This window comes from Cheilinus undulatus, linkage group 3 (assembly GCF_018320785.1).
Source record: "Cheilinus undulatus linkage group 3, ASM1832078v1, whole genome shotgun sequence".
Taxonomy (NCBI): domain Eukaryota; kingdom Metazoa; phylum Chordata; class Actinopteri; order Labriformes; family Labridae; genus Cheilinus; species Cheilinus undulatus.
Genome location: NC_054867.1, coordinates 32994135 through 33019622, shown reverse-complemented (window position 1 = coordinate 33019622; position 25488 = coordinate 32994135). Strand labels below are relative to the sequence as shown.

General features: G+C 37.8%; 2 protein-coding genes across 4 annotated transcripts in view; one reads left to right on the top strand and one right to left on the bottom strand.

Annotated features, from left to right (window-relative positions):
• LOC121528899 (SLIT-ROBO Rho GTPase-activating protein 3-like) overlaps window positions 1-5247 on the bottom strand; it is a 73819-nt gene extending 68572 nt beyond the window's left edge. For both annotated transcript variants that reach the window (XM_041816547.1, XM_041816555.1), the window contains exon 1: window positions 4784-5247. In XM_041816547.1, coding sequence (XP_041672481.1) covers window positions 4784-4850 — 67 coding nt within the window. In that variant the 5' untranslated portion in view covers window positions 4851-5247. The remainder of the gene's footprint in view (window positions 1-4783) is intronic.
• Window positions 5248-12535: 7288 nt separating this feature from the next.
• ptgis (prostaglandin I2 (prostacyclin) synthase) lies at window positions 12536-22485 on the top strand. 2 transcript variants are annotated; one of them, XM_041783126.1, is made up of 12 exons: window positions 12536-12596; window positions 12935-13039; window positions 13414-13570; window positions 14429-14552; window positions 15000-15175; window positions 15264-15410; window positions 15515-15627; window positions 16111-16292; window positions 20665-20812; window positions 21126-21307; window positions 21460-21611; window positions 22169-22485. In XM_041783126.1, the coding sequence occupies exons 4-12, from the start codon at window positions 14523-14525 to the stop codon at window positions 22326-22328; spliced, it is 1290 nt and encodes a 429-aa protein (XP_041639060.1). In that variant the 5' UTR covers window positions 12536-12596; window positions 12935-13039; window positions 13414-13570; window positions 14429-14522; the 3' UTR covers window positions 22329-22485. The 2 variants fall into 2 exon arrangements, with proteins under 2 accessions (XP_041639060.1, XP_041639059.1); XM_041783125.1 differs by lacking the exons at window positions 12536-12596; window positions 12935-13039; window positions 13414-13570 and adding an exon at window positions 13894-13979.
• The last annotated feature ends 3003 nt before the right edge of the window (window positions 22486-25488 follow it).

The window sequence follows — 25488 nt, the reverse complement described above, 5'->3', positions numbered from 1 at the left end:
ATTGATTATTCAGTCATCAATGAATCAGGGCTGCCACGTGACTATAACTACAAATACATGTCCAAACTAGTTCAGCTTTAAGATCAAAACACACGCCCCAAGTCTTTGTTCAAATGTGACAAAGGGCCGGCTGTCTGCTGAAGTGCTGCATGTTGAAATATACCACACAGCACATTAAGTTAGGGTCTGATTGAACGGCTGTACAGTCAGCAACTCAGCTTTATTGGAGGCCAGTGTCAGTGTCAGAGTAAAGCTCCCACAACTCCAGAACTGATCTAAGCCCAGTTTGCAAATGAGCTTTGGATGTCAGCTTAAAAGCTTTTCCTGAAACTGAGACGAGAGACAGAGCTCTGATGACTCTCTAGCAGCCACAAAGCCATGTGGACACTGAAGAGAGTGAGCAAGAGGGAGAGAGAGAGAGAGAGAGAGAGAGTGAAGAAGTCTAACAATAAAACAGGCCTACAAAGCAAGGAACAGGCAGATAAAACACCACACCTAAGTCTGCAAAATGCTAATCATTCTATTCATACCAGACACATGCTGATGAGCTTTGGTCATTTCTGCTTTATGGATGTACAGAAGTAACTTCTTAATCAAGCTGCTAAAAGGAAACCTTGACTTCAGGAAAATATTAACATTTTGTTTACCCCTACCAAAAAGTGTGCCTCAATTAACCCCAATATTTCCTATGTGCTCTCTTTCATTTGGCATACATTCAAACTTTCCTTACTGGACCAGGACACTAATGTCATTTAAAATTTATAGCATATTTTCAGTGCAGAGGGTTGACCTACATGCACACAACAGCATTAAGTTCATGCAAGTTTCAAAACTGGGCAAGGAAACTTCGAAAATCGCAAGGGAGGCAAGATTTTGAAAATACTGGAGCAAAAACTTTTCAAAGCCCCGAAAAAACAGAATGTTGGGGAGAGCTGACACCACTACCAAAATCAAAGCACAACCCCTGCCATGGGCTAACTGCTAGCTGTAGCTCATGGGGAAGCACTGCTAAAGCAGGAAGGGAACCAGGTTAGCAAACAGGTTAAACTACATATGCCTACATACATAGGAGTAATATAGCCTTGCAACAACTTTTTTTTCTTATTTTGCCAGAGCATTGGATGTCATTACTGACTGAGAGATGTGAAGAGAAAAAAAGCCCATACAAAGCAGGATAACAATATAATTCAGACAGTCTAAGGTAGGCTATTTAAGCCTGGATAAATCTAAGTTGCTTGACAGAAATGCCAAAACCAAGCTGAATTTGACTGATGTTAATAGATTTATCATATCAAACTTAAAAAGGGAATTAACCCTTTGTATGGCAGTCATTGAAATACTCAGAAATTCACAATTTAAGTCCTAGAATATTATTGGTGCATGGAAATCCCATGACTTGTTTTTATTCTTCTCACTCCTTTATATATTTTACTTTATTTTTGTGACAATCAAGAGACCACATTTGGTAATTTGCCTGTTTATGGTTAAAAAAAGGTTACATAGATTGTATGCATACAAACATTTTATCAACAAATTAACACATAAAAAGTCAAATAAGTATTTTCTTACACATGAAAAATATTTAGATACAGATTATTTATTCATCTTATAAACGTAATTAGTTTTGAGGTAACTAATGCCCCTTCAAAGATGAATCTACATGCTGCTTTTCCATAAAACTTAGGACATGGAACAGAGACAGGTCAAACCTCACAGAGACATCTATGATGGCTGCGGTGACTCCTGACAGTGTCAGAGACATCAGACTTGATGAGGCTGACTTTAGATTCTGACCTCTATTAGAGAATATGGTTTAAGTAATGGTGGTAACATCAGTTTTAGCTTATAATTTTAACCGGAAACCTATAATAATTACAAATATTGAATTACTTAGTGAATTTGGCAGTAATGAGGCTCACAATAAAAACAAAAACTGGTTTATGCCATTTAAGTACAATAAGACTGTTATTCAGCTGAAAAACTAAATGAGATCATATATATTTCATTATTCATACCATTTATTTTTCCTTATAATTCTATTAACAAAAACCACACAAATATTAAATGCCTAAATGAATTCACGCAGAAATAAGCCTCACAGTTAAACTAATGTTAACCACATAAGTTTAATAAAACTATTATGTTAGAAAAATGACCAAAAATCACCATGTTTAATCATTATTTCTTTAACATTATGACAAATTAGTAATATTTGCCACTAGATCACTCTTTTTTTTTTTACAATTTTTTTTACAAAGAGTATTGATTATACTAGGTATATACAATGGGTTATTTTTCAAGAAAATACCCTTAGTATGGCTTACTATAGGTAAACTGGCCATAAGCTTTTACACAGACATCTTATTACACCCCTAAATGGGCGTATGTGCAAATATGGTGCCTCTATTTTTATCCCATAATCCAGTACCTGCTGGAAGACCAATCCAAACAAAACTTATCATGGTATCTAAAACTACTACTCACCTCTGTAATGTGTGTCATCCACGTGTCATGATTAGTTATGGACATGTGTTTAGGACCCAAAGAGACGCAAACCACATTTCACAAGTTCTGGAGGAAACAGGAAGTTTGAGATGCTCTTGGCCACTGCTGATTGGTCAGATGCTTTGATGCCACTTTCGGTGATGCTGACTAATCACTGATTGGCTGAGAAAAATCATTCAGGTTCTACTGTATCACAGAGTTGGGGAACGCCATGAAGGAAGCTGTAAACTTAGTAAACTAAAGTATGAAAGTTTTTTTGAACAAATTTCAAATCTGGTTGACTTCTTTTTGAATTCAGGAAATGACTAACCTTGGAAATAAACATGCCAGCTAGCTGTCTCCTGTTTTTGGTGTAGTATAGGCTTTTATGTGTATAGATAAGTTTCTTAGACCTTTTTATCAAATTTCCCGAAGTTTATAAACGGAGTAGGTATAAAAATTGTGCAACACAGAAAGAACTAATTTGGATTTTAAGTGTGAGTAAATAAAGCTTTTAGACCCAAAGCATCACACTAGGCTATCCTTAAACTGTACAAAAATTATACAGCTACTGAAAGGCCTTGGTTCCTAACCTGGGTCCAGGACTCCCTTCAGGGGGGCGGCCAGAGATTTCAGGGGGGACATGAGGCTTTCACGTTGAGGCAGTTCAAATAAGATTAGTAAATTTGAACTAAAAACATGATAAATACTTTAAATATCTCATTCAAAGGTTTCTGGGTAAGAACATTCGTTTTGGGGCTATTTTGTTTGGATTTACACAATAAGAGAATTAAAATTGTCGTTGATTTTTGGGCACAATGTCTCACTTTTTTCTGTTCTGGGAGGTTTAAAACATACTTAGATGCAAACTTACTATTAGGTGGGGGTGTCAAAGGAAAAAGGTCTGGAGCAACTGCTGTTTTAAAAACACTTTAAATGCAGTTCCATCCTTTCAGATTCTAAATAATTGGCATTTTAATTGTATCATGGGCTTTACCGCATTACTGTCATGACACCTGCAATAATGTATGACGTGTAAGTGCTGCTGCAGGGCCACACTGAAAAATATTTTTAGATTGCTCTGTTTACAACCATACATAACCTTAGTTTTATCTGGCAACTCCTTTTCACAGGTCTGCCTTTTTTTGGTCTGGGTGTTTTTTGACTAAGTTGGTTCTGAACCCTGGTGTTTAGGGTGAAACAGAAGCTAGTTTCAAACCCCAGTGTAGCAATGTTTTAAAAGCATACTTTTACTTTTGCTGTATATTAATGGTATAGAATACTAAAGTGAGGTCTGCATCCTGCTCTAAAATGTTTGCATACTCTTGAGGAAAGCGAGGTATTCTCTGTTGTCTCTGTGAACAAAACCTTACACATGAGCAAAAACCACAGCCATGTGAAGGTGATGCAGAATGTGTTAGAGTTGACACTGCTGGAAGTCGTCTCTAAAAGGCTGAGAAGACAACCCACCTATATACAGTACATCCTGCACTGTCTGTTTCAATTCGGTGTCAGAGCTCCTCGCTCGCTTCTCTCTCTGGGTGGTTTATCCAGTCACATATTTAGCGGTAGACAGTAAAATCCTTTCATGCTTCATAATTCATACAGACAGCATACATTATGTATGGACTTTCTGAACTGTTTGCTGTGTGATCTCCACGAGCATTTCCTCCTCCCCTTGATACTACACTTTGTCCTGGAGTGTCAGGAAAATACTCATTCTTGCTGACCCTTTAAAATGCACTGCCACAAAACAATTCTATGTAAATTTTTACCTTTCTTAGAGGAAAAGTTCTGCAGTGTGGCCTGATGTCTCCTAATCTTCCACATGAGTACTTGAAGTACATGACCTCCCAGTCTATTCGAAAGCTTATCCAAGGTGAATTGGTGCATTCCCTTGTTGAGTGTGCAGCATGAAGACAATCTGACAGAAACACTAGATGCACTTTGAAACAAATCATCAAGCTCCTGTGGCTTACATGGCCACACATGCAGGGCTAGGCATGTTATGGATCTCACAGCCATCTCCTGCAAAGCCAAACCGGTTCAACCAAGTTCTATCTTCATTATTCTAACATATAATGCGAGAAATAGACGTATCCCGAGTTTGAATGTGATGGCTTTGTGAATATTTCCCTCAGAGATAGGCTAAAAATAAACGAGTGTCATCTTTAACTGTACAAATCTGTCCCACCCCAAAGCAGTGCACACTTGAAAGCCATACAAAGCTTGAAGTTACGCAATAGTGCCTTCACACTCACACAGAATAACAATACGATCAGGCCTGCATGATACCAACCTTTCACTTGGGTTTCATATTCGGCAATAATCTCTTTGTCCTTCTTGACTTTCGCCTGAGATGACATGTTGGAGAAAAGGGATTGTGCAATCCTCGGGCAGGAATCTGCTTCTCCGTTGCCAAAATTCAGCGATTTTTGCCCGCTTGCAGTCCTCTCTCAGGAGTAGTTGAGCAACAATCAGATGCGAATCATCGCCCGCCTGACTCAACTTCTTCTTCGTGGATCAAAACGCACTGGGGGCTCGTGCTGCTGTGAGGTTGCCGTGCTGCGTACAAGGAGACGTCGATTTAAAAGTGCATAATAATGATCTTCCTCCTCCCTAACCACTCCTCTTCAGCAGGGCTCTTCAGTGGATCGGAAAACAGTTCACGTTTGATGTTCATTTCATGGCAGCCTCATAACATCGAGTCAATGCACAATACCGTCCTCTCTCTCTCACCCTCTTTCTCTCCCCCTCTGCAAGTTCAACGCTGCTGCAGAAAAGGCTGAATGGACGTGAAAGTCAATGTGAGACTCCTCCCCCACCTACCCCCTCCTTCTCTTCTTTCTTTCTTCACCACTTTTTCTTGACATGGTTGATTTCAGATTAGTCTGAGAAAACTAACCTCTACCACTAACACTATGAAGTCTTGTTATTGTGCAGGCTACAGCTGTAGGAATGCATGAGTAGTTTGCTGGTTAAATAGAAATGCAGAGTTCCAGGAAACAAAAACATGAAGTTTGCAGCAGAACACATGGGACTGGAACACCAGTTTCAGCATTTCTGTTGCTTATAGCATACTGAGGGGTTTAACTCATCTTTAGACATTGAAAAGCTTTATCAGTGACGTCTAAAACACTATTTACATGACCAAAAGTGAATGGAACATAATGTCTTTACATTGTTAAAAAGGTATTTGTAGAAAATGTAAACATTTTCAGAGAGGATGAGGTAGCATGCATGAAAAGAATATCACCACAATCAGTTACAGATAAAAAATTTGCTTAAATGAGTTTCATCCTTGCAACAAAAGAAAAACAGATGTTTCTGTATAAGAAACCCAATTTCACCCTCAGTTTCTCTGTAAGACAATCAATATGTTAGCAAAAAGACAAACTTTCTCCCAGCAAAAAGCCATTGAATAACATTCAATTGCCACATTGATTATGGTCAAAATGTATCATGATGTTTTGACTTAGACCTTAGAAGCTCATCATTTTGGTCTTTTTGCCATTAAGAACAAGTCTTAAACCACATAGGTTCTCTGGACAACATTAAAGGCCACCTGTAGTTTATTTGTTGCACTTTATAAGGAAGAAGATGATGCATATATCACTGTATCATCTGCATAAAAAAGAAACTCAGCATTAGTAACATTCATGCACAACTTATTTATATAGATAATAAACTAGATTGGGGCCAGTGGGACACCATTTCAAACATTTAAAAAAATAAGACAACAGATCATCTGCTTTAACGCTTTGCTTTCTACCACTTGAATAATTTGCAAACCATTGTAGTGCTGTTGATATCACTTGATATAACTTAATATAAGCAAACGTCTGTAATAGGACAGAGTGGTCGACCATATCAAAAGCCTTTGATAAATACAGAAAAGTGCAACATAATGTTCTTTAGAGTCAATGGCATCTATGATTTCAATTACCACCTTTGTTACCGGACTACTCTTTTATTATATGTCTGGGTTCCATATCTTAAAATGTAAAAATAAATATCATAAATACAATAAGATCCATATAAGTCTGAATACATACCTTGATGAAGTTTATTTTCATTATACTTATGTGCAGTGCAAAAAAAGGATGATGGTACTCCTGGTCTGTGAATTAAACAATAAATATAAATAATTTAAGATTAAAAATAATGTTAACATTGATTCTGGGGAATTTGCCAATTTAATTAGATTTTGTATGATGTTCTGTTATAATTATGGGTATCAGAAGCTTTAAAAAGTAGGATGATTTAATGAGGGGTGAAAGGTTACCATGGGTGGAAAAAGTACACGACTATTGTGTTCAAGTACAAGAACTGGTCTATAAATTTATGACTTAGGATTTTTTTTCAAATATAGCATTTGCAATTTGACATGCATTTATTTTGAAGTTCCTAATCCTTTGTATTTTTCCACAAACAGTAAATCATTCTATATTACTTCACCTGTAGCCAGGGCCTATATGTCAGGATGAAATTAGATGATGCATGAATCAGTATGAATAACATATCTTTATTTATCTACTTTGATCACAGTAGTAATTTAATCAAAAGCCTTGCCACAATCATGAAAACTAAGGCTGAATGATTTTGATAAGTACCTATATTTAAAAATGTACTCAAAAAGTAAAAGTACCAAAAAACTCTTCAATTACAATTATTTGAGTAAATGTAATTAGCTAATTTCCACCTCTGAAGGGTAGTTCCTCAGAAGATATTATCAAAATAAATAACATTCTGGTGCATTTCAACATGCCTTTGTGTTTTCAAATGGCTCTAGAACTCATATGTTGCAAAGGAGATGAGGAACTTCCACTGGATATGCCTCATTAGTGAAAGTATAACATGTTATTGTGCAGTATTTAATTTTACCATAAAAATAACACTTAAGAACAAGCCACCAAACAAACATGAGCAGAGCTTTTTTCATTAAGCAATATTAAGTGGCAGAAACCGACATCAGGGCATCAACATAAATGTTAGGGACTTTGTAGGGTTTTTATTTTGAAAGCTTGGTAAGAACATTGTGACTCAAGAGGCATACTGACTCTTAAGTAGGTTTTCTTAGTTTTTCAGAGGTTTAAAATCTACATATATATATATATATATATTTAGATAAATATATATTTTAATCAACAGCAAAGCCACAAGATGCAATGGATGTGAAATGAGGACTTGACAGCACAATAGCCTATATGTAAAAAATGTATGGTTAAATATGTAAAGTAGTCAAGTATGAAAATATGATGCCTTCAACATCAAGTTAAAGTTATATTCATATTTAATATTCACTTTCAATCATAAAACAATTTGCTGTATTTTTGTCAAAGTAAGACCCTTATTTTATATTATAGATTCTGAAATGCAGAGTTATTCACTTTAATATCATGTAAGGCAAAGAGAAACATCATAAACTCATATTTAAGAAGCTTGATTTGATGAATGTTTGGCACAAATTTCTAAAAAGTAACAAAATAATAGACTGATTATCGAAACAGTATTCAGTCATTTTACTTCATACTGACTTACAGACTAAAAGTTTTAACTTTTACACTATATAACAAAAGAACTGTTAAAACTGTAAGCAAATCACATTGCACTGTCTAGCCAGAAACTCTTGTAATGACATTAGAAATCTGCTAAATGAAATCCAGCTCTGTCAACAGCAACCAATCAACAGTCTTGTGGTCTCTCCAGACCCAGAGGAGGCCTTTGACCGGGTCGAATGAACTTCTCTGTTTTTGACTCTAGGAAAATTTATCCTGGACGGTGGTTTCATGAAACATTTTAAGATTCTATATAATAGTCTAGTTGTAGCCGTCATAACAAATGATGTAAGGTCAGGCAATTCTGAGAATCAGAGAGGAAATAGGCAGGGGTGCTCACTAGTCCCTGAGCTATTTGCATTAATGACTGAAGTATTAACTGAGACAGTCTGGTGTGACCCTGTGATATCTGGACTGGCTCTTGGCCAAAGGCTGTGCATAATTTTGTTATATGCTGATGATATGTTATTATTCATGTCTAATCCTGCTGTTTCAGTTTAACGCCTGATAAAAAAACTCATAGAGTTTAGCACCTTTTCGCATTTAGAAATACTTTTCCCAATATATAACCAAGTCAGGCTTGTTTATATATTGGTAGCTGGCCCCAGGCTCATTTTCTCTCTGTCCACTTTCTTTTATACTTCAGATGTTCAAAAGCCATTATAGTTCATTGTTGGATTAAATCAAGCAGGTCCTTGAGCATTGGAACTCTCTTTCTGTATCATGGCCAGTGTTGTGTGGGGGGAGGCAGGTGGAGTGGTTGCCCCCCTCATGGCTCAATTGTTGAAAAATGCATGTTAAGGTGCCCTCTTGGGAGCCAAAACACATTCTAAAGTGCCCTCGAGAGCCAAAACATGTGCTAAAGTGCCCTCTTTGGAGCCAAAACACACGCTAAAGTGCCCTCTTTGGAGCCAAAACGTGTGCTAAAGTGCCCTCCTGGTTGGCAAAATACACTAAACTGCCCTCTTGGGTGGAAAAAACACACTAAACTGCCCCCTTGGCTGGTTAAAACATGAAAAACTGTTCACTTGGGTGGCAAAAAGGCGTGTTTAAGTACCCTCTGCATTGGCAAAACACACTAAACTGCCCTCTTGGGTGAAAAAAAAACGCTTAATTGCCCTCTTGGCTGGTTAAAACACGATAAACTGCCCTCTTGGGTGGTAAAAACATGTGCTTAAGTGCTTAAGGTGCTAATATGGTGTTAGAATGTACTAGAATACAGGAAATGGCATCTATTTAATTGAAAATGTTCTGGGGGAAGACCCCCAGATCCCCTTGGGATTGATTGATTGATTTATTTATTTATTTATTTATTTATGTGTGTTCTTCACAGTCCAACGTTGAATCTACACAGTTCTTGTGGATGCTGATCCTAACTACAAACTAACTTGAGTAGTCTGTCTAGTTAGTCTTTTTTAAGGCTATATAATGTGCCATTTGTATAACATATAAACATGTCTTAAGTGCCCTTTTCAGTAGCGAGAACACGCTGTATGTGCCCTTTTTTTCTTTTCGCCCCTGCCCTTGAAAAAGTCTGTGCAGGCCACTGATCATGGCTGCATGTCAACTCTCTCTAACCCACTTTATCCATTGAGAGTAATTCATGTCTAGTCTGATGGTTTATAAAGTTCATATTACTTTGTGCAATACTAAGCAAATAACCAGAATTTCACCTAAAAAATGTAAATATTTGGAATTAAACAAACAAACAAAAAAAAAAAACAACTACAAACTTGTTCATGAAATTATGAATCTAAGCTCACCTGAGATATTTTAGTTTGTGTTGATTTTGGCTCCCCCTGTGGCTAGAGCAGTGCTTCTCATGCCCCTTTATTTGTCCTGAATATACAAATTATTGTTTTATAACAAAAACACCAACACCTGACACCTAAAACTTATCAGCAGCAGCCTAATTATGTAGAAAAATCTAATTAATTTATTTATTTTGGTGTGAATTTGACCACTAGTTGATGCATATAATAGATATTACAGATGAGCTGTGTTACCACAGCAGCCATCCTCCACTCTTCTACTGAGCCCTTTTGACAAATATGAAGGAACGTCTCCCCACAGAAAGTCAAAGTGACTGTATATGTCAGTCTGTCCTGCCCCCTCACTCTCACTACTCTTCACTTTCACACAGCTTTCAGACAAAAACATCAAATAACTTCCCGTGACATCTCAAGTGCAACTGTGAATCACACTTTGATCTTTCAGCTACCAAAACTGTGCTCTCATCTCAGAGAAAGGCAAACTGAAGTAAAGGACGAGGATAGCTGAGCCTGTCCGAGAGAAGATTGCAATTTGAACCGTGTCAGGAGATCCTGCTCTGCCTTTGCACCCAATTTTCAGGAAATCTGTGGGCTACTGTCAGCCTGTGGGAACTGTCAGAGCTGGGAGAGAGCCCAGGAGAAATCTGCAGGGGAACTATTCACTACTTACCACCACGCAATCTCCACTTCAAGCTCCTAATTTCCTCAGCAAATGTTACTCACCAAATCTTGGCTGCACTGAGCCTGATAAAAGCTGGGGTGGGTTTGACAATATATGAAAAAGCTGTGTCTAACCAGGCGATGGAAAGTTTAACACCACCCACTTCTGTGCCTTTATGAGGGGAATGATTATCACAGGGTCAACCTAAATATCTATGTTCTTACAGGAGGCTACAGCAATCTGCTGTGTAAATGCATATATGCTAGTCTTTGTCTGTAGTTTTTATGGATTTTACCTGATGTTCATGCTATTTTAAAGTCTAAGCCTGGATGACTATATCAGCCTTTCTCAACCAGATGGCACCCTGGATGCCCTCTGGAATCATCAAGAGTGCCTTCAAAATTACTTTAAATGAAACCATGAATTACCATGAATATGCACATCATCAACTATCCCTACATTGATAATCAAAATGGTCTCATTTGTCCTTTTCCTGAAACTATGTCACAACTCGGTCCACAAATTAAAAAATGTATGTCAGTAAGCACTGCAGGTTGGCCAAAATGGAACAAAATGTGTTTTTAAGGTCTATGTGGGGGCCTGCACAGTGGTGCAGGGGTTAACGCTGTTGCCTCACTGCAAGAAAGTCCCTGGTTTGAGTCCCGGTCAGGGCCTTTCTATGCAGAGTTAGCATGTTTTTCCCTGTACAACCATGGGTTTCTTCCAGGTACTCTGGCTTCCTCCCACCACCAAAAACAGGCTGACTCTGACTCTAAACTGGCCGTGGTTTTGAATGTGAGTGTGCCTTTATGTCTGTCTATATCTCAGCCCTGCAATTGACTGTCAATCAGTCCAGGGTGTACGCCACCTGTCATATTTTGAATATGAATACCGTGTAAATTTCTGCCAATTCTCCAGAGATCTTGTAATTACCTCATTAATGGAATAAACAGTGTTGTAGCGTTGCTTTAAATTTGCCTATTATTTCTGTAAAACAGCAAACAAAAAGTAATGGCTATATGTCTGCAAATGGCCTCACTATCTCATAGATTTTGTCATCATTTTTCTTTCAGGCAGTGTTATTGCACTGGAAACAGCTCTGCAACCAACTTTTGGGTCCTGACTACCTGCTAAGAATTTCATAGATTTATCATGTTGATTTGTTTTTATCAATACATTTTGAGATTTTTAATGTTTCAAAGGGTGCCTTGACAGAAAAAAAGGTTGAGACATGCCGGACTATATGATAACTATAGTCAGCATACTATATGCTTACATGTTTTAAATAACCTCTTTACTCTGCAGGGATGTTGTATTAGAAGGTGGATGATTTCTCATCTGTTGTACTTAAAATATCATTCCTGACCTCTTAATATGCACAAACCCTTAAACAATCAAAAACTGAGATGGATAACATGTATTGGACCTTTTTGCCTACTGCGGCGGCTGGCCAAAAAGGGTCTCAGTGATCACCTGTTCCTCTTCCAATCACACAGAGATCCTGTCCCAATCCAGCAAAACTTACAAGAAACGTTTTGGCATGATTTCAAAAAAGTATAATCAATTTATCCTTGTAACATGATAAATCCCCCCCCAAAATTAGTGTCTCCAGTGTTACAGACAATTAAAATTTGTTGGACTTTTTGTTCAAAGTCAAGAAAGCAAAAAATAATATAAAAATACATAAATAAAAAATATATATATTTAAAAAGGGTGAGTTCACCCAATCTAATCAGTAATATTCAAAGTTATTTTTAAAATTCTTATAAGGGATGGTAAAGAGTGTATGCTTCATGTTCATTGTGTTTTGTGTAACCATCTGAAAATAGCAGTGATTTTGTGTTTTCTTGGCTCAGCGGTTCTTTATCTGATCATTTATTCTTTGTTTATTTCATTTCATTGTAGATGCTGCAGTGAATAAAACCCTAACGTGTTGAAGTATGAATTTTGACATAAAAATTGTAAAATAAATTATGTTTTTTTTTGACAGGGGAACTGAAGTCTTGGGCCGTTGTTCCTGTCTGGTAATATTTAGGGGTGCACACGGATGTACACATGAACGTTAGCCAGTTAGCTGTAGGCTGAAAGCTAGCGATGACTGTGTCGAAAACTCCTAAAAATGTAAAATTAATTCCCATTAAGCACTATATTAAGTGTGTTTTATTGAACTTTACCGTGTTTCTGTCACTTACACGTTAACTAAGGAGAACTGGGTTTGTGAAAACACTTTTGAAAAACACCGTAAAGATTATAAAGCTTGACTAAATTAGTTTAAGTTAGAATATTTTAGCATTGTCTGCTAGGCCTTTGTAAAGGGTGTTTTAGTCTTTTATAGGAATTGGGTGTATTTTTAGGGAAGAAGTTGTGTTTTCAAGCCTAATTCATGCATAGTGATTCTCCAAAATGCCCCCGATTTTAATTTCAAGCTCATTAACCCAAACGTTACCTGCTATTTTCAGGTGAGCGTATTTTCTTAAGGGTCTTCTACGGTGTTTTATTGTCATTTTGACAAACGCTTACCCCACTTTACATCATCCCCCGAACTTTTCTCCTGCAGACTTCAGGTAAGTTTACAGTAAGTGCATTACTACCCTCTGCTGTTACATTTAGTGTACATCAGCTAACAGTGTGAAGATGTGAGCTTCCGTAAAGCTTTAGCTCCAGACGTCTTTATATTAGTCACCAGTCCATACCACCTGTATACACCACTTATTCTAATTCAAGCATAATGTCTGTGTGTTATTCATATAGTCAAAGGTAGAAATTAAAGTATTACATAAACACTAAAACTAATGGAAGCCCTTAACATTTTCATGACGTCATTGTTAAGCAAATGAATCACTGGTTTCAGTGAGGCGTCATCAGTAGATACTCGTGCCTGTGACTGTGTCAGAATGAGGAATGGGGATTAAAAATAAATATTTCACAATATTTACAGGAGATTCAGTGTTGTCATACAACAATGTCACATCTGGGAACTCTGTGGACTTCAGGATTTGACACACCATGATGTGTGCACGCCCTGACATCACCCCCAACTGAAGGAAACACGAGCCCCTTCTGACTGCATGATATCACCTCTGTGAAATGTTGTGGTAAGTGTCTTTATTTGCACTGTCTATGGCACAAAAGCTGGTTTTGTCTGGAATGTTTACATAAAGACAACATAATGTAAACAAGGTTGTAATAGGAGAAAATAGAAATAGAGCATCAGTTAGAAGAGTTTCAGTTTCTGTCCCTCATTGAGGACTTTCCTGAGGTGTCTGACACGGTCTACTGTGCAGTATTGTGTAACATTTTGTGACACAAACCACGCCTCTCCACACCTCCTGACATAGAGAAGGAGAGCCGGGCTTTAGGATATAAGTGAGTTGCCGGTAGCTATGGAGTAAATCATCTGCGGGACAGGACAAGGATCAAACTTTACGGAAACATGCTATGGACTTTGTTATTACTCCTTAATGGACTGATAATTTTGGTCTTTATTTACTCTAATCGCACAAGGTAAATCTGTTTATTAATGAATTTCTTTTCTTTTTTTCTAAAAAAGTTAAAAGGTTTGCAGAACAAGTATCAGACTTTACTGAAACATGCTATGGATATTAATATTACTACTTAATGCTAAGTCTGGTTTTGCTTTATTATACATTGATCAAATAAAGGGAAAAAACGTATTTTCTAGTAATTATTTTGGGTGTTTCTCAATTAAATAGTAATACTATGTCTAAATGAATTTAGCTTTTTTCATCTAAGAGAATAGTCATTTTTTTTCTTTTGGTTTCTGTGATGGCATAAGAGCTGCATGACTTTTCATCAAACAACTCAAATGTTCTCATTACGTAACTTCGTGTGAACTGCAAACCTGTTTGTTAAGATTCAGGAATGAAAGATCAGTAGATAAACCGACTTTATCACACAGTTGCAATATTAACCTGATTCCTCATATATGACAGACAGAAAAATGAGCCACCACTGGATAAAGGTTTCATTCCATGGCTGGGCCATGCTCTTGAGTTTGGAAAAGATGCTGCAAAGTTTTTGACCCGGATGAAGGACAAACATGGGGACATCTTTACAGTAAGTTCTGTCAAAACTTGTAATTCTGAAGGAAATTAGATGCAGATTTTTTTAAATTAAGGGACTTTTTTTTGTGAATTGGAGAAAAAAAAAATCATGGTTCAAAGATGTTTCTTGCATGGAGTAGCAGGAGGGATAAACAGTACTCTCTTATGTTGTGCAGTTGTTTGTGCCAAAATGCAAATCAGATTTTTGCATTGCAGCACCAAAATATTAATTTACAAAGGCACCATTGTGCATCCATAGTAGTAGCAGGTTAATTATTCCTCCAGTATACTTGCAGGTCAGATTAAGCAAAAGTATGTTTTTAATTGTTTAATTTAATATTGTTAAATGTAGAGAAAAATCCATTCTTGCAACATTGAATTAAGTCCAAATGAAACTGCAGAATCAAGAGCTGACACTAAAAAAACTCATATTGGAACAACCAAAATAATGTCCTATCAGGTCCGTGTTGCTGGTCTTTATGTGACGGTGCTGATGGACCCAAACTCTTTCGATGCTGTGCTGAACGACACCGTCTGTTTGGACTTTGCTCGCAGCAAAAAACTGCTCCTACAAAGGATCTTCTGCCTGCAGCTGCCAAGCATCAAACCTACAGCAGAGAGGAAATGGATGGAACAGTAATGAACGCTTCTTTTAAATACAGTCTTCAGCAAATTTATTGAGTGTTGCATATCTCTTAAAACCGTTTTTTTTTTATTCTAACAGGCATTTTCAAGGCCTCAGCCTCTCCAAGCTCAACAGCTCCATGAACACTCACCTTCAGAGGCTGCTGCTTAGTAACCAGAAAGGCTGCAGTCCTTCACAGTGGACACAGGATGGACTCTTTAGTCTTTGTTACAGTCTACTCTTCAGGTATCATATACCTTCTAACTTTACATTTTAACACACTTCAGATAGTGGTAGTGTACAAGTAGGAGTGTCAAACATGCTGATTTTTACTGTGCTGCTGTGCTCAGGGCTGGATATCTGACTTTGTTTGGGAGGGGAGACAATGCTCCTGAAGTTTACAAAGAGTTTCGCAGGTTTGATGAACTTCTCACAAAACTGGCCCGTTGCTCGCTCAAACGAGGTAAGCTGCACTGAAGTTAATCAGTAAAATAACGACTTAAAATTTCCTCTGCGAAAGACACACAAGCCTAAAAATCTGAGGCACTCTGATGTAGTATAACAATCCTTTATTTAAAAGGGATTCACTTAAGCATTTACAGTCAAGCGAGTCTTTATGAGGACATCAGTCCTGATGCAAGTCCTGTTCTGATGTTGAAATCTGGTGCATTTTTTTGGTACAACACTTATTTAAAGGACACTGTTAATCCCACCGTCTTGATATGCAGGGTTTTCCTTAACTCTTAAGATCAGATGCAACTAATTGCCTTCAAGTCAACATGTACATCCAGCAAATGTCTGCTTTTGTGCCTTGATCTTGTTTTTCAAACATTGTAAAAGCCCAGAGTCTGTAATTCCAGTCTGTAACAATGTAATGTAAAGCGGACTGAATACTAATGCAATGCCGTATATACAGCACTGTAATTTATAACTTAATGTCTCACAGCGGAGAGAAAAACAGCCCATTTGTCTCGGGAGCAACTGTGGGAACTCCTCTCTCCAGATCGTCTAAGTGGCAGGTCGGAGTCAGACTCCTGGCAGCAGAGCTACCATCACTTCCTGCAAGAGGAAGGAGTAGATGCAGAAATGCAGAAAAGGGCTTTCCTCCTGCAGCTGTGGACCACACAGGTGAGAACTTCTTTTTACGGTCTCTCTCCCACAAAATCAAGGCCACACATTCATACCAAAACACAACTCTCCACACCCAGACTGCATACTTGAATTCCACCTGAAGGTGCTCACCCTGCCAACAATGCAGTTGTTAAAGGCCCTGGATTCTTCTCTGCCAGTTACTCAGTGCTGCCTGTCTGAACCTGTGATTTTGAGTGGAGTTTTGCCACTTCTGATTGTGTGAATCAACCTCCATGACCTGCTATCCTGTCTGTGGTTTCGTTACAACATATGAGTACAGTACATACTAAAACTGAGTTAGTCAGCGGAAGATCCTTCCTCTTTTTCTTTCCTGATGGTTTTATGCAATCATATGGTGCTTTTAACAGACTTTCTTTTTCCTTTCGGCTACAACACAGCTCTACTTGACATGTAGTTTAACCTGTGTGCATGGACATAAGGTCTTTTGTTTTTATGAAAAACCCATTTGATTCTTTTCTTGTTAAGCTAAATACTTATACCCTTTACCTCGAATAAGTCCTCTGGTTAAATATGAAGCTGTTTCCTACTCATAATAGTAATACAGCTGCCTTTATCAGCCATATTGACATAGGTGTGAATAGAAATTGACTGTTTGCCTCACCAGTACAGACAAGCTCAGAGCATGTTGCCATTGCTCTGCATTGCCAGGAGGTGGAGTTAGAGAGCTGTTCTCTTCAATCTCCTCTTTCACCTTTTGTACCGTTACATTTTAGATGAATTAGCCTTAGCCCTCTATTCACCTGCCAGGCTCACTGGAGCAGATTGTTCACCCAGTAATATCAGAATGAAAAATACTTAAGCCAGCAAAAAACTAAGAAAAAAAAAAAAAGAAAGAAAAAAAAAAACAAAGAGGCAGGTGTCCTACAGCAAGCTCTTTCATATGCCCTGCTGGTTTCAGAAGACCACAATTCCTCCAGTGTGTTTGTTTGTTTTTTTTTTTGGCCTCATCATGTCTGTTGTGGTAATGGAGCACAAAGATTTAGTCTGGGAATTAAACTGGAGCACCACAGCAGAGAATAGAGGGATTAGATGTGAGATTGGTGGTGCCACAACTGGTTTATATATGTGTAAAAAGCAGGGTCTTTTTACAAACTAGTGGCTTTTCATTTGTAAACAATCAAAGACACTGACCTAGGCATATATCGAAGGAACAGGCTTACTGGCTGTTCAGAAAAATGGTGACTGAATGCATTGTGGTGTCAGCACATTCTCAATCCCCAGTATGCAGTTTATCAGAGAAATTTGTATCATATTAAAGACATTTTAAGGTAATTACAGCTTTTTTGTAAATACACTCCTGACACTTTCTAGAAAATCTCATGACAGTTTGAAGGAGACTTTCCCTGTCAAACTAGGGCATGGGGGCCCCAGAAGACAAGACATGACATAGAAAGTCTGACAGTTGTTTTTCCTTGTATCAGTGCAGCAAATTATTTTAAAGAAAACTCCTGCATGCGGTCCAACTTACAAAGAAAGTCTTACATTTGCAGCGTTTGGTACTAGACCTTCATCAGGCAAACTGAAGGTCTGGTACGTTAATATAGCAAATATATGACTTGATCTTTTTTCTTTTCCTGTTTTTTTTTTTTTCTTTTTTTTTTTGGCAAGTTGGACAGTGTGCAGGAGTTTTCTTTAATTTTTTGTTGGATACGTTCCCCTTCAACGCACCTGTCTTAAGAAAAGATGTGCAAAACAATTTTTTGATATCAGTATTGGCAGGTAATAGCGAAAAAAAGTGACTTATTGGTATCGGTACGTATCAAAATTTCTGCTGATATTTACAGCAGATATATCAGCTGCCATATATCCCTATATTAGCAGAATGTAAAATTAAGTTGTACAGAATGAGGTAGAAATAAATGGGCATTTATTGGCTGTTATTTGGACGAAATAGGAAATGTTTCTTTCTTTTTTCATTCTCATTGGATTTCAAGGACTGAAGTTTTTGGTCAGAACTACAGCTAGTTGAATCTTTTTTCACTTCAGAAGGATATGTTTTATGATATTTTAGGCACTTTTCAGAATTGTCTCAGGGAACCACCATGCAAACTTCTTTTTTCAGATGGAGAGTTGATTTTCATTTGAAAGAATAAGCTAGATAAGGAAAGCAGGTTGTTACAGTTCTGTTTGTAGTTCTGAGAGAGGCAGATTTTACTGATTACTGAAGGACCATATTTGAAAAGATTGCCTCTATTGTTTTTGGAAAAAATCAAATGTTTGTCTGGTTTGATGTCTGTTTGCAAAACAAATAGAAATGACAATAAGAGTCAATAAGTCCGTTCCAGTGCAGAAGAGCTCAGGTATTCTTCACAATGGAAAAGGAGTGTATAAGTCAGTATTAGTATTGGCTCAAATTAGCATTCAAATATTGCCATATCAGATGTCGGTAAAGTCCGATATCCTGTATCCCTAGTACTTACTGTATAAACAAAATATTGGAGAAGAACATACTTGTTAGTAGAAAAGAGTATGAAACAGCTTCACCATGTGTACAAAGATTGTACTGGTCACATGATGTAAATCTCATCAGCGCCCCCTTCTCACCTGCAGCAAGTTTACCTGAATCTTTCCTGCTGCCTTCATCACCTCATCCTGACTTCATGCCAGATTTTTACGTTTAGTATTGCCAGAATACTGGGATAAGTTAGGGTGAAAAATGTAACCATATGTGTTCACATATACATCTCACCCTGAAAATTCAGGAAGTTTTCAGGAGTTTTGTGCATGTGAAAAAACACTGTACATGAAGCATGTCACTCACTGCAGTTGTTATGATCAGCATGTTTTGTTTTTTTTAACTTTTCCCACTGATTTGGAAAAAAATGATAAATTGAAATGTTTATTTCGAACATGTAAAAAAGTGGGAAAAAGGAAAGTTATTTTTCAAATTATTGAGACGAATACAACATTAATAAATGAAGTGATTAAAAAAAAAAAACACTTAATGAATTAGATTGCACTTTTGAAAAGGAGGAAGAAGTATAAGCTGATTTAATCCCACCCCTTATCCATCATTTAGAATAGATCATCATGTTAAAATAAATCCATATAATAGTTCTTAAAAGTATTCCAACACATTTTACTACATATTGATATAGCTTTTCATTGCAACAATGTATTATTTTTCACAACATATACTTCTCAATCAAGATGTGCTATTATATAGACGCACTTATGAATAATATAAAGATTTATATATTAATATGTATAAGAAATATTTAGTTTCATGTTATCAAAACATGAAAAATATTTTTTCATCAAATATCTTGATACTTCTCGGTGAAGTCATATGAAATGCAGCATATTTTGAGATGTCATCCTACCATACCTGAGTTTCTTTTTATTAAAATAAAGGCAGAAATGTTTAAACAACAAAGGCCAGTGTTTTCAAAAATCAAGCTGATATTAACAGCTGAAAGAAACAAGTACTTAATTATGATAGTTATTAAAGCTTGACCTGAAGGTCAATTAAGAACAATACCAAAACAAAAAATAATCCATAAACACCAGGTGAAAATCAAACACCTTCACCCTTGAACCTTGTGATAATCATCAACTTATACCGCAAATCAAAGAGTTGTTTGGTATTATGGGAAGAACCGTCTGCATTTTCAAGAGTACAAGAACATTTCACCTGTTTAATGATTATATCCTGAATATGAAGCTAAAGCAAACGACAAGTTAGCTTAGCTTGGCATAAAGACTGATGAAGTGGTAAAAATTAGCTTAAACTGGTGTGTCAGCTGGTGGGTGCCAGTTGAACTTAGAGGTTTGTCTCCCACCTTTGGCCCACCCTTCACTCTTTCAGTCTGTCCTGTACACTCAATAACGGTATGAAAAGCCCCAAACAAAGTCTGTTAAAAAAATAGCAAAGTAGTAAAGTAGCAGCAAAATACTGCCCACATATTTAGCATAAGGATGTGCTAATGGAATTAGGTTTCTAATCTGAATCCCAGAGTGCCGAACTGTTCCTTTAAAAGTCCTCACTCACTATAGATAGACCAAAGAGGGCAGAAACATGGATTGACATACTTTAAGACTTTTGTGTGCATTTGCCCTGGCTGCCAATGGAGAGCTGACCCGAGCTGTGTTGAAGTAAGAACAGCTCCCCTAAGGCACAGCAATTACTGTATGACAGACTCAGGTGTGTCTGCCTGATAAGCTGACAGACAGTTGAGTCTACAAAGTGGCTGCTCCTCACATCAGTCAGCTGATATAAAGAACTAAGAGGAAGCATTAGTAGGAATATTCTGTTACATGCATTGTATGGCCACATTTAAAAAGGTACAGACTTTTGCCATTTTTGTTTTGGACGTTTGTATAAAGCTGATTTTTTTTTTCCTTTCAGTGTAATGCCGGACCTGCAGCCTTTTGGCTCCTTGGCTTCCTGCTCACTCACCCTGAGGCCATGAAGGCTGTTAAATCTGAAATCAGGGCCCTTACCCTACAGCACCCCCTCATCAACCTGCTGGATGCACACAGCACACCTGTGCTTGGTAGGTAACAGCTGCATGCAGCCTTCTTACTTACTCCATCTCCTCCAGCTTTTTCCTCAGACTGCAGCTGGAGGATAAACAAAGACCCATTTGACTTGTTGGAATTGATAAGAAGAGTGCTGCATATTCAAGCAATGACAGTGGGAATAAAAGTTTGACCTATGATTTAATTAAAAAGTGATTGCTTTTTCACATAATCATATCTGTGCAAATGTTTGTTCTACTCCAAATGAATACCAGGGGCTTGGCTGATTTAACTCACCTTGACAGCCCTCTGACATCATACACTCTGCTGTCCTTTCTGTTTTTGCAGATAGCGCTCTGAGTGAGACCCTGCGGCTCACAGCGGCTGTGATGATCAGCAGAGAGGTGGTGCAGGACAAGATCCTGCACATGGCCAGTGGACAGGAGTACCACCTAAGACGAGGGGACAAAGTTTGTCTTTTTCCTTTCCTCAGCCCTCAGAATGACCCACAGATACACCAGCAGCCACAGGTACACATAGAGCATGTATTTATTCCTTTATCAAAATTTACAAAACAGCCTTGATGAGACAGGATTAAGCTCTGCAAATCCTTTGAGATGGCTGGTAATGCCCCATATGATTCACATGCCTTTTAATACCCTTCTCGTCCTTTCTGAACCAGATTTTTAAGTATGACCGCTTCTTAAATGATGACATGACAGTGAAGGACAAATTCTACAAAGATGGTAAAAGGCTGAAGTATCACACCATGCCCTGGGGTGCAGGGAGAAACGTCTGTGTTGGGAAGGAATTTGCTATTACAGCCATTAAACAGTAAGTGAAGAAAAAAAGTCTGCCTTTTCTTTAAAGATATATATCTTTCCATGTTACATCTTAATTTTTAAAATCATGCATTCATGATCAAAGCAGTTCCTGCAATTTCATCCCAATTACCAGACAAGACCATAAAAATCCATCTCCACATAATATTAGCACTTTTAATATTATAGCCCTTCTTTCATGTCCTCTTTCATCACAGGCAACAAGCTGTAATGTAGTGATTGATAACACTTTGTAATGAGCAAAGAGGCTGAGAGCCATAGAAGACAGCTGGGATGCAGTGTCTTTGTCAGGCATCATGTTTGGTTACAAAGGTTAAGGGTCAATCCTTGTGATCAGCAAGGGGGTGGAAGGTTACATATTGATGTATGCACTGGGGAGAATTAGTTACGTGTAGGTGTTTTGATATTAGTTTCATGTTGGTTTCTTAACCAGCTAAAATTTTCTCTCAATTTATTTCTGGATATTGCTCCCATAATTTCTAAGAAGTCATATTTATCAGTAGCTATGTTGTCACATGTTCTGAATAGCTTTCCCCTTTGTGTTTGCAGATTTGTATTCTTGTTCCTGACTCATCTCGATTTGGAGTTGTGTGACCCAGAGGCTAAACTGCCTCCAGTGAACACCAGCCGCTATGGCTTTGGGATGCTGCAGCCAGACGGAGATCTGCAGATCAGATACAGACTGAAGAAGACACAGCATGAAATGTGATTTGATAAACTGTAAATTATCTTGAGTTATGAATCTTGTTTTTATTTACTGAAGTAATATTTATTCAATTTTATGTTTCTTTTGTACATTTGTAACATATTTAACTTTGCTGTTGCCCATAATTATTTTCATTAAAAAGAACTTTGCAAACCTGAAAGCTTTAATACATTTTTATTCATCTATTCTTCACTTGTACTGTGCAAAATGTTGAATGAGCAGAATTTAACACTGGAGGGCTGTTTTTATCTTCCTCTGTTGAAGGACAAAATGTCTCTCTGTGCTAACCTAAAATCGTTTTTTGAGGTGTTTTTCCCACATCACACTCCAGTTTGAAGACATAAAAGAGTTCAGGTTGGAAATTACTTAAAATGTACTGTCAAATGGAAACTACACTTAACACAAGCTATGAGACTTAATATGAAGATCATTGTTCCCAGTGATATTTATTTTCATTGTGAATGAAAGTGTATTTGTCAGTCTAATTTTCAGACAATCTTTTCAGTGCAAAAAGGAAACCAAAATTTTCCAAGCTTATTTTAAAGCATTATTTTTGACAAAGTCGAGACCGGTTCATTACTATAACACGGTGCTTCTCAAATGGTCGAGCCTCAAGAGCAACCACCACCTCCTTAATGAAAATTGTGACCCAAATTTCTGATATTATATCAGGCTGTCTGCAGGGTCTTAAATGGAATTAAAAGTTGATAAACCAATTAAGCAAAAATTAAGGCTTTTTAAAAAGTATAAGGTTTTAGATGCAAGACCATAAAGTCTTAAATTTTGCACATTTTTATTTTTGCCAAGAGACTGTAGGCTTTGCTTTTGTTTTTGACATTTAGTTCAACCAGGAGAGACTTGATACAAGTTCAACAATAATTTATTTCACAAATTTTAAAGAAAGAGAAATGTGCCAAGTCTTTGGTGATTAGACTCTATCTTGATGGGGGTAGTGAGGAATAGGATACCCCCCATGGAGTCAGATACTGGTAGTGGTGTTGATGGGGGATGCAGGATCAGCTGAAGAGAAGCTGGACCAGGAACCAATAAGGTGACTTGGAGGAGGAGACTGATGTATGCAGGATGGGATGAGCAGAAGACCTGTGAGGATCTGGACTAGATGCTGATGAACTGAATGGAGGTAGCTGGGGTGGAGGAGGGATGCAGCATCCACACTGAAACAACAGGCAGACTGTGAAAGAATGACAGATTTAAAATCTGACTGGTGCATAATGATTGGTCAAACGAGTTGGCAGAATCTGATTAGCTTAGTACTTATGAGAGTGGGTGACCATAATCCACTGATCACCAGAGCAGAGAGAGAGAAAGAATGGAAGAAGGAAGAGATACACAAGTGGTGACCAATGAATGAGTAGAAACAGTCTTCCTGCTTGAACTTCTGCTGAACTCCATTTTTAAGCACAAGTGAGATTCTGATGGAACTCACCAGATCTGACGTCAGTCTGCACACTTGTTTCTGTTCTGGTCCAAATGTTTAGCTGTCAGTGAATCCTTAAAACACTGTGTATATAGCTAGTAAGTTATGTGATTGAATGATGTGTGCTCATTAATGAAGGTAGATGCAAGTTTTCTGAGTAGTGGTTGGAGGAGGTGTTGGAGCTGATATTGGGGCCGATACTTGTTAACATTTTACAGGATGAAAAGCAGCTTTTACCTAGAAAATTTTACCTAGTGTGACATTAGCACTGTCTCTTAATGTTAGCACTGCTTGCATCTCAAAGAAAGCATTTTTTTCCGTGCTATACTAACAGATGCTGTCTGCAGCAGTTTAATGGACCAACCATCAATGTGTAGGATTTAAATACGCCAAAATAAAATGATAAATTTGGCATTAAAAACAAAGAAAAAACAAAGTACAAAAGAAATACAACTCACAATAGTGCTGAATCAGTAGGCTTGTGAGAATCAGCTGTCACAATAAACCTGTGTTTTAAGTAGGACTTCTGGTATTGTCTTTTAGATGCAGCTTTCTTTTTCTTGGCAGTTGCAGCTCTCAGGCTCTACTTCTGCCTCCTCACCGAGCCTTACCCTTTGTAAAGAGGCTCTCCAACGTTTGCTTTTTACTTACTTTAGCTAGCTTTGGACTAAGCTTCTGGGTATCATGTGACCGAGACAAGCGTCTTGACATGTCAAGAGGTGAAAAGGCACAGACACATGATATAACGGGAGAGAATTCAGTCATTTTTCAAAATATAACACCTCTAATGATAAACAAAAGGAAAGGTATTCTTGTGAAAAAGTTTAAGGGAGTTTTTGGCACAAATTGTCTTTCCAGGCACACATTCACAACCTACTGAAAAAGGCTCTGTGGCCCACTTTTGGGTTCTGACCCACCAGTTGAGAACCACTGCTGAAATGTGTTTCATTCTCAGGCAAGTCAATAAAGAAGTTGTGAAACCATGATCAAACACTTTCACCAGAAAACACAATGACACATTAACATTCCTGCAACAAATTTTGAAACAAGCATGACATAGTATGTCATCAATAATTCTGCCTATTGATGATCTACAAAAGCAGCAAACACAATCCACACAAATATTTCTGTAAAGTTATTTGTCTGAAACCTCTCCTGATGGGTACGTGTCAGATGAAGTGAATATCTGCCAGCTATAGAAACAGACTTTTCATTTTCTCCAGAAATGAAGCAGAGGAGTTTGTTTGACTTGGTGAGAGATAATGGTTTGTCTACAGGGGGCGCCAAAGTTACCACAAACCAAAAGTCCTTCATTTTCACTTTGTGTTATTTCCCTGTTTGGAAACCTTGCAAAGCAGATGGACCATGCAAAGCTCCCATATGAACCGTTTGGGCCCGGTTAGAAACTAACAGGACCAATCAGCGATGAGGGGCAGTACTTTCAGGTGCGGCGGAGTCGTGACAGCATCAACAGGCAGGTGCAATTATGGCGGAAGATTTTAGCCTGGATGCCACTAAAGCGCCAGTTTTATCAGAACTTGACAACATTTCTGCGTTAAAAGAAGACCAAAGAACAGCATTGAGTTGTTTTCTTTTTAAAAACGTCAAAAGGCGTGTACTGACATGTCTACAGTCGCCATGATTCGAGTAATGCAGCTCTAATGGCGTTTACTCGTTCAGTAGGGGCAGCTCGCTATTCACGTGTTCTGTTGCTCTGATTGGCCC